Source organism: Bos taurus, chromosome 25 (assembly GCF_002263795.3).
Source record: "Bos taurus isolate L1 Dominette 01449 registration number 42190680 breed Hereford chromosome 25, ARS-UCD2.0, whole genome shotgun sequence".
In the NCBI taxonomy this organism is placed as follows: domain Eukaryota; kingdom Metazoa; phylum Chordata; class Mammalia; order Artiodactyla; family Bovidae; genus Bos; species Bos taurus.
The window spans coordinates 33,729,819-33,738,339 of NC_037352.1; the positions used below are offsets into that span (position 1 = coordinate 33,729,819).

Below are 8,521 nucleotides of genomic sequence, written 5' to 3' on the forward strand. Positions count from 1 at the left end.
AGGACTTAATTTTGGGGAAGCTTTGGGTATTTTACAGTAGTTTTCAAGGAAAACTTGAAACATGCACAGCGGAACTATGACAAATTCCGACCTACTCAGCTTCAGCAGTTTTACTGTGTAGCCAGTCTTGTTTTACTCATGCCTTCATTTATATTTTATGCTGGGAGTCTGTCTTTGGTCAGACTGATTGATTCGAGTAGGTCACTGCTGGCAACCTGCCCGTGGAATCCCAGGGTTTGAAGGCCACGGCGTGATCCCAGTGACAGAGCAGCGAGACCACCAGTTCCTGACCAGCTGCACCAGGGATCGCAGAAGGTAAAAACAGGACGAGATCTGAGGAGAGACCTAAGCGCTGGGTGTGGGCTCTGCCACTGCCTGCCTCTGTGGCCATGGTGAACGTGGGCAGTGAGCCAGGCCTGAGTGCTGTGGGAGTCTCAGTTCCACAGGGAGGAAGTGGTTTGCCCCCAGGTCAGGCTGGATTTGAGCAGCCCTCAGGCTCTGGAGGAGCTGTGCTACCTCTGAGTGGTCCCTGCAGCCCCAGCTCACCCGCATCTGTGAAGTCCTGTTTCTGGGGTGGTTTCTTAGGCCACACGAGGACAGCGCCTCTGGGGCCCCGTCACCTCATCTGGGGTCTGTGTCCTGATCCTAGTCCACCAGCCCAGCCCATCCGTCCCTAGCAGGCTATGACCTTGGGGGAGACGCCTGATTTGGCTTGACTACTGCAAATGGAGACAAGACAACTTTGTTCCTGAAGACCGGTCTGACCATTACACTGGCGATCAAGGGAGACCTCTCCCTTGTCCTGCCTGCTTGTCTTTCTCCTCACACCCTGTCCCCGGGGCAGGGAGCAGTCAGGTGGTGACTGGATTCCAGTGCAGCTACTCCAGGCAGTGCTTCACTAGGGAAGCAGGCCCCCACTTCCCTGAGAGCCAGGGTCCCCTCAGCAGGATCCTGAGGCAGACGCTCAAACCGGGCAGGAGGAGGTCACTCCTCATTGCTCCCCCTGCCCAGGATGCCCAGGCCTTTTCACACCAGGACTGTTGGGAGCATCCTCCTCCCGGGGCGCTGAGCAGGGAGTGAGGGCAGCTGCTGACCCCCAGGACCGCTCAGTCTGACCTCAGTCAAGATTCCCCCTGCTGACTCTAGGGAACTTGGCGTTGTTTCCCAGGAACTTCTGCTGACTGCGATCTGAGCTCACAAGTTCCGTCACGAACAAGCTCAGGCTCGGCTGGTGTGGACACACGCACAGATATGCTGCTCTGAGGGGCCCTGTGTGGGGCTGCCAGGCCCCTGAGGGAAGTGGCAGGGACACGCAGTGTGCAGGCTGGAGGGTGACGGCTTCTGAGGAACTTCTCTCGGGCTCTAGAGTCTCTTTTTGGGAATGGGGAGAGGTCCCCCCACGGGGCAGGTTCCTCTGGATGAATTTGCCCTAGATTGTAACACCCACCGTGTCCATCTCACCCAACGCCCCAGTGGAATCCGTGGTGTGAGGTCACAGCACCTCTGGAGGCCAGTCTCCCTGGCTGTGTGCTCCTGAGCCAGCCAAGGCCTTCAGGCACTGCCCTTGTCTGAAAATGGACAGGGGAGGATGAGATGGAGGGCTTCTGTAAAAGGTCTTGAGTCAAATGTTTCCTTTGTATCTGTCCTTCAGGGTCTGGGAGTTTTCATTAGTGTCATCCCAAGCTCCCAGGCTGAGAAGCCCTAGCTGCCAAGGCCTGCCCTCCTCTCCTTCCTGGGTCCTGGCCTCTGTGAATCATCTTAGCCTCAAAGCAAAGCTCCCTTGGGGTCCGTTCTGGTTACACTGCCTCCCCTTCCGGTCCCAGTTGTCCTGGAAGTCAGTCTTGTTTCCACTGAGCAGGACACAGCCAAGTGCCCTCCACCCGCCTTGTGCCCTGACTGGCAAGGGATTGGGTGATCCGGCGCCACTCCTGATGCTCGCCCTGCCATCCACCCTTGGCCCATACACATCACTTGCCTTTCTCCTCCCATTTCAGAATCCTCCTGTGGCTTCTGCTGCCCCCGCCCGACTGCAGGCCTGTGAGCCCAGCCCAGTGCAGCCACGGCCCCTCTCGCTCCCAGCTTGGGCCCCCTCACCTGCAATAAGCTCCTTCTGTTTCTCAGTCATGGACCTTCCCCGGAAAAGGTGCAACATTTGGGTCACTTGACTTTGCTGGTCAAAGCAGGCATGAGGACATGAGGACTTAGCTGTCTGTGCTCTATGAGAATGGAAGGACTGAGGGGGGCGGGAAGGATTCCACCTGCATGAAGCGTAGTGTAAGGGTTGCAAATCCCCTTCGGGGGGTCAGTGCTGTTCTTGCGGGGAGGTACCACCCTCTCTCCATCATCTCTTGAGGGAGCTGACACCATCTGTTTGATCTCCACTGGATGTCCGTTTGTTCCTGTGATTGGTGGTTGGGGCAGGAAGGGCTCTGGCCAGAGAGGCCCTGGGTTTGGGGGCTCAGTCCTACTGTATGAAGCAGTTGGCCTTGGGCTCCCCTTGGCTGGCAGCAGGCTGGACCCCGGGGCCTCCTGTCAGTGCGGCTGAACCAGGGACAGGAACCAAGGCTCTCCCCTGGCTGGAGTCACAGCGGCCACAGCCCAGCCTAAGATAGTGCCAGGGTTTCCGGGATGGCCACACTAGGAGGTGGCGCAGGTCCCGGCAGCCCCAGGGCCACCCCAGCATGTAGGTCAGCACAGCACCTTTTCCTCTCTCCTTTTGCGGTCGTGGGAGCTGCTTGTGGAGGGAGCCATGCACACGCACCTGCCCCCTTTGTCACTGCTGTGCTCAGCACCTCCAGTCTCTCCACAGCCCTTTAGGAGCTGGGGACCCAATCCCCACCCTCCTCCAGGGCTGTCTGCCCGTGCCTGCTCCCAAGATGCCCGTGTAACACTCCAGCCCCATCTCCACCCAGAAGGACGGGGGTTAGGGGATGCCCTGACTGGGGCCCCAAGGAGTGAGTGGCCACATCAACAGCAGTGAGGACTGTCTTGGGCCCCGACCCTCAGGCGCAAGGAAGAACAGGAGGGGCCAGCCACCCAGTGGGAGCAGACACTAAGCCTCCGAGGGAGCCTTCGAGAAAGGCTGACGCCCTCATTTTTTTACGCAAATTGAGGAGAGCAGTGTTACCCACAGCTCCCAAACAGGCCAGACTCACTGGGGCCAGAGTGGGGCATGTCATCCCAGGGGATTCCCTGACTTCTCCCAGCAGACATCCCAGTCTCACTCTGGGAAGCAGGAACCCAGGGCTCAGACAGGCAAGCAGGCCACTGAAAGGAGCCGAGAGAACACACCCACCCACAGAATCTGGGGCTCCTGCAAAACACAGCTGTTTCCCCGGCAGGATGTTCTCCTGATTGACGGAAAGCCAGACTACCCACTCCCAGCTCTGCTCGCAGGGGAAGGCTCCCCCAGAGCCCTCACCGTCCTACCGTCCCCTTTCCAGTCCACAGAAGACGAAGCGCTGCCACACGGGGGTTTATTCCAGTCACAGCTTCCAGAGAAACTCAACAATAAATTACATCATTAAATAAACTCTGCTGGACCACACCCCCTTCTGCCCCTCCTGCTCTCCACGTGCTCCCTCAGGTCCCGGTGGGGACGCAGCCAGGCCCACCCCCTTGCACTATGCGACAGGGGAGTAGCCTCAGTGGGTCCCCGCCCTGCTCCTCGGCCCCTCGCACTCACTTGCCTGACCTTGACAGCTGGGCAGCTGCTAGTCAGCTGTCTCCTCCGGAGGGAGTGCCGAGGAGGGGGCCACAGCCGCCCCACGCAGGCCTGTGTCCCTAGAGGTGTGTAGGGTTCTCCAGAGAAGGATCTGTCTTAGTCATGTGCAAGACCACAGTGGGGGCCTTATAGTGGCCGTGGGTGCCCCGGCCATAGCCCCCAGGGGCCCGGCAGGCCTTTGCCCGGGCCCGGCCAGCTGCCATCTTGCGGTGGCACAGGCTCTGCCAGGTCTGGAAAGTCTTGGAGCTCCACACCCAGACGCCGCTGGTGATGCCCACCACCAACGACATGAAGATTTTGAGCATAAAAACAGCCACGGTGGGCACCGAGCCCCCTTGCAGCGAGCAGTCCCTCCGGCCGCCGGGCGTGGTGGCCGCGGAGCAGGCCTGTTCCGTGGCCCGCAAGCGCCAGAAGTCCATGTTGAGGCGTTCGTAGACGTAGCACACAATGACGCAGGTGGCAGGCACGGTGTAAAGGATGGAGAAGACCCCAATCTTGACCATGAGCTTCTCCAGCTTCTCCGTGTTGGTGCCCCCGGTCTTCATGATCTTGCGGATGTGGAAGAGGGCCACGAAGCCAGTCAGGAGGAAACTCGTGCCCAGCACCAGGTAGCAGGAGAGGGGCACCAGCACGAAACCGGTGAGCGCCGCCGCGTCCATATTGGCCACATAACAGAGCCCGGTCAGCTCATCCCCCGCCACCTTGCGCAGCGTCAGGATAACAATGGTCTTGAGGGCTGGCAGGCCCCAGGCTGCCATGTGGAAGTAGCTGCCGTGGGCCTCGATGGCCTCGTGGCCCCATTTCTTGCCGGCGGCCAGGAACCAGGTGAGGGTCAGCACCACCCACCAGAGCGAGCTGGCCATACCGAAGTAGTAGAGCAGCAGGAAGACGAGGGTGCAGCCCGTGTTCTCCAGGCCCTCCTGGATCACGTAGAGCGCACCCGCCTCCTGGTCGCAGGCCACGCTCTGGGCCCCGGCCACGGCCCGGATGAGGAAGGCCAGCGAGTAGACGTTGTAGCACATGGAGAGGAAGATGATGGGACGCTCCGGGTACTGGAAGCGGTGCGGCTCCAGCAGGAAGGTGAGCACGGTGAAGGCGGTGGAGAAGAAGCACAGCGCCGACCACACGGCCATCCAGACGAGCGCGAAGTCCTTGTCGCGCCGCGACCAGAACACCTCGACGCCTGGCCCGCAGCGCGGCGCGCACGAGCGGCTCTTCTCTACGTACTGGAACTTCTCTGGGTTCTCGCAGGTGCCGCCGGCGCCCTGGAGGGCGTCCTCGGCGGGCCGCGCGGGCCGCGGCGCCACGGGCAGCATGCCCAGGCCCTTGTGGGGCTCGGTGGGGCCAGCCGTGGCGTTTTCCGGGCGCCTCCATGCAGAGCGCGTGCGGGTCGTTGCGCGTGGGCAGCCGGGCGCAGTCCAGCGAGTCCGGCCAGCCGAAGTTGAACTGCTCCATGATGGGCGCGCAGCGGAGGCGCGCCTGCTCGCACATGGGCCGGCAGGCGGGGATGGGCGTCGAGACCTGGTCGGTGCACATGGGCGCGTAGAGCGAGCACAGGAAGAAGCGCAGGTGGCTGTGACAGCCGTACTGCACGAGCGGCGCGAACTCGGCCAGCTCGGCGGCCGCCTCGCCCTGCGACGTGTGGCCCAGCAGGTTGGGCATACGGGTCAGGTTGTAGCCGATGCCGCGGCACATGGGGATCTCCACCACCTGGCACGGCGCCGGCCCGCGCCCGCGCTCCGGGTCGAAGCGGCCGATCTCCAGCGCCGCGCCGCCCGCAGCCAGCAGCTGCCACAGCAGCAGCGCCCGGCGGAGCGGCGGCACGGCCATCCCGGGCGGTCCCGGCCGAGGGCGGGGAGGGCGGCCCCGCCTCACTCGGGCCGCGCCGTCCGGCGCCCCCGTGCCCGCCCGCCACGTCGCCGGGTGCGGGCCATAGCGGAGCCGGCCGCGTGTGTCCCTGCGCGGCCGGGCGCCCTGGGCAGCGCGCGGAGAAGTCGCCCGAGGGAAAGGAGACGCCAAGCCGCCGCCGCCGCCGCCGCTACTCGAACCGCCGCCGAGCCGGAGCAGGCGCCGCCTCCCGGGGCCGCGGGTACAAGCCTTGGGGCGGGGCGCCTGCTGGACACGCCCAAGGGCGGGGCCTTTGCGCGCCCGACACGCCCCCCGACCGGGCTTTAAAGGCGCCGCGCCTCGCAGCTGCGCTGTACGACAGGACCAACCCGGGCGCAGTCTGGCGGGGCGGGGTGTACGAGTAGTGACCTCGTCTGCCCGCTCACAGTCTGTTCTACCCTTTCTGAGGAGTTGCTGCCCAACTTCTCTCCGGGACAGCACAGTCAGCCGGAGGATTTCCCTGTCCACCCCGTACCGCGTCACCTACGTTTTTCCCCAGGCGGGACCATTTCTAAGGCTTCTACTCCTGGGACGCCTCGACCGTGGACTCTGGGGCAGTTCGAGCGCAGCCTCTCCGCCTCTTCACTAGTAGCATGTGGCTCTGGGCCCTTCGCTCTGAGCCTGTTTTCGTTTCTGTAAAACAGGCAGATAATCCCGTCAAAATGAATTCACCTGTGGCTCGCGCGGGCTGCTTACCCGTCACACTGCGCACTTGAACTCATGGTCTCTTCGCAATCCACCTGCCCCCTTGACACCTCGGGACTGCTTGAAAACCCAGTCTCCTTCTGCCCCCTCCCCTCCTCTGCACTCCCTTGGTACAGGGTCTCCCCTAAGAACTCCTCTCTGCCCAGGAAGCCTGCGGCTTTCCGCCATCCCCCTCCCCTGAGCCCCCTGCTCCCTCCTGCGCCTGCAGAGTAGGGGCCAGTACAGTGACAGCCGAGGAACATTTCAGTTCAGCTCACACCCGCCTCACCTAAACCTGACAGCTGTCAGGATGCCACCAGACTATTGCTCAGCCTGCTTCCATGGCGGGACCTGAATAGGGGGAGGAGAGAGGCCAGTTCTTCCCTTTGCACAGATGGAACCATCAAGGCAGTCCTAGGCTCAGCCTGCTGGTAACAGGTGACAGCCAGTGAGTGGGGTCTGAGACTGTGACCCCTGAGCTGCCCACATAACACCCCTCATCCCCACTCAGGTCGGGAAGGTGTTTCTGAGAGGCTGGGATTGCCGGGGGCTTCCTGGGGCCTCAAAGGCCCTCTGCCCTCCCACCTCTGCCCAGACAGGGTTCCACCACGGTTCCCAGGTAGCTTTGTGGGTGAAACCCAAGTGCCATCCAGGAGGCCACCCAAGGGGCCCTGTTCTGGTCTGGAGTTCCCTTAGAAACTGCCTCCCTCCTCCCCAGCCCACCCCATCTGCCCTCACCCGCTTGGCCTAGATGTACCTGGAAGACTCAGATTCCACGTGAGCTCTTGGCATTGGTCCAGCCCCAGCAGCTGCTCAGGGGTGCTCAGTGGATGAAGGGCTGAGGGAGAGACCTGCGCTGCAGGGGGCCTAGGAAACTGGTCGAAGACCTAAAGTGAGCCAGGTGGGCCCCGGGCCAGGGGCTTTACACAGTGAACTTTTAAACTCTCACAACAGCCAGGCAAGGAATTCTGTGCCCATTTTACAGATGAGAAATTGAGGTTCAGAAAACTCAAGACATTTGCCTGGGAATACACAGTTCACAAGGGTCAGGGTTGGCATTCAGGCTCTTCCACTGCATAAGGCTGCCTGTTGCCACCAGCGCAAGGGCACCTGCCCGACTGGCCCTGCTTGATAGCCTGGTACATAGCGGGGGCGGTGTGCAGCATGGAGCCGGGGCAGTGGTTGTAATTGGTGCTCACCTCCCCTGGAGCAGCGCTGGAGCAGGGAAGGGAGGAGGAGGACCCGAGAGGTTGGGACTCTGTGGAGATGCAGCCAGCCCTGTTCTCAGCATGAGACACGTCCTCAGCCCACCTGGGCTGTGACAGCTGAAGTGGCAAGCTCCTGATCGTCCCAAAGAGGCAGCACAGAAATAGGTAACTTTGAAACAAGGACCTGATTTTGATGCTCTGGTCAAGGAGGTTCCCAAAATGCCAGTGACAGCTTCCCATGGCCCAGGGTGAAGGCCATGCCCCTGGGGATGGGCAGCAAGAGCCCTTCCAGGTATAGCCCCCACCAACCTCTTCCCTTCCTGCCATGCCTAACTCCTTGGAACCTGTGCCACGCCATACCTTCAATCTCCCTGGCCCAAAGGCCCTTTTCTGCTGTTGGGCACACCAGCTTCCTAGGGGCGGACCCCAGCTCTCGGGGACAGGGCTGGAGGCTCTGTTCTGTGGGCCCAGAGTCCTGGCCCACTCACCGTTGCCACTTGTACACTCACATGCTGTTAGCCTTCCGTTCATCCCCCACTCTGCCCCAATGCCAGCAGCTGCTCAAGGACCCTAGGGACATTTTATTTCTCTCTGTGTCTTGCCCCAAGGAGGCACAGATGCACGGATGAGAGTGGTGCATGGGCTAAGCCCCCACCTCACAGGGTCTGTAGGAAGCTGGGGTTTTGGAGCTGCCCCGCTGCGGGCAGCCGGGTTGAGAGGCGGAGAAGGCTGGAGGCTTCCCCCTGCTACGACTGGTCTGGGATCCAGGTTTTTTTGTGTGCCTCTGCCCCCAGCCAGGGTGAAGAAGAGGCCGGGGGCCCTTCCTCTGGCAGCCATAGTGGGGAGGACGCCCCAGGAGCCATGGGATGCCAGGCTTGTCACCATGACAACAGCTGCTCCTGGGAAGTCAGAGGTGGGGGGCTGTGGAAAAGCCCCTCCCCCATGCAGATGCTGCCTTGGAGAGAAGAGGCCTCTTGGGCCGCCTGCCCACCCACCCTGCTTTGTCACCCGATCCCCC

General features: G+C 62.0%; 1 protein-coding gene across 1 annotated transcript; it reads right to left on the reverse strand.

Annotated features, from left to right (window-relative positions):
- Positions 1–3,459: 3,459 nt before the first annotated feature.
- FZD9 (frizzled class receptor 9) lies at positions 3,460–5,789 on the reverse strand. The gene is given in 2 exon segments (XM_002698189.6): positions 3,460–5,070; positions 5,072–5,789. Coding segments are annotated over 2 exon segments (1,770 nt in total). The 5' UTR covers positions 5,555–5,789; the 3' UTR covers positions 3,460–3,783.
- Positions 5,790–8,521: the final 2,732 nt, after the last annotated feature.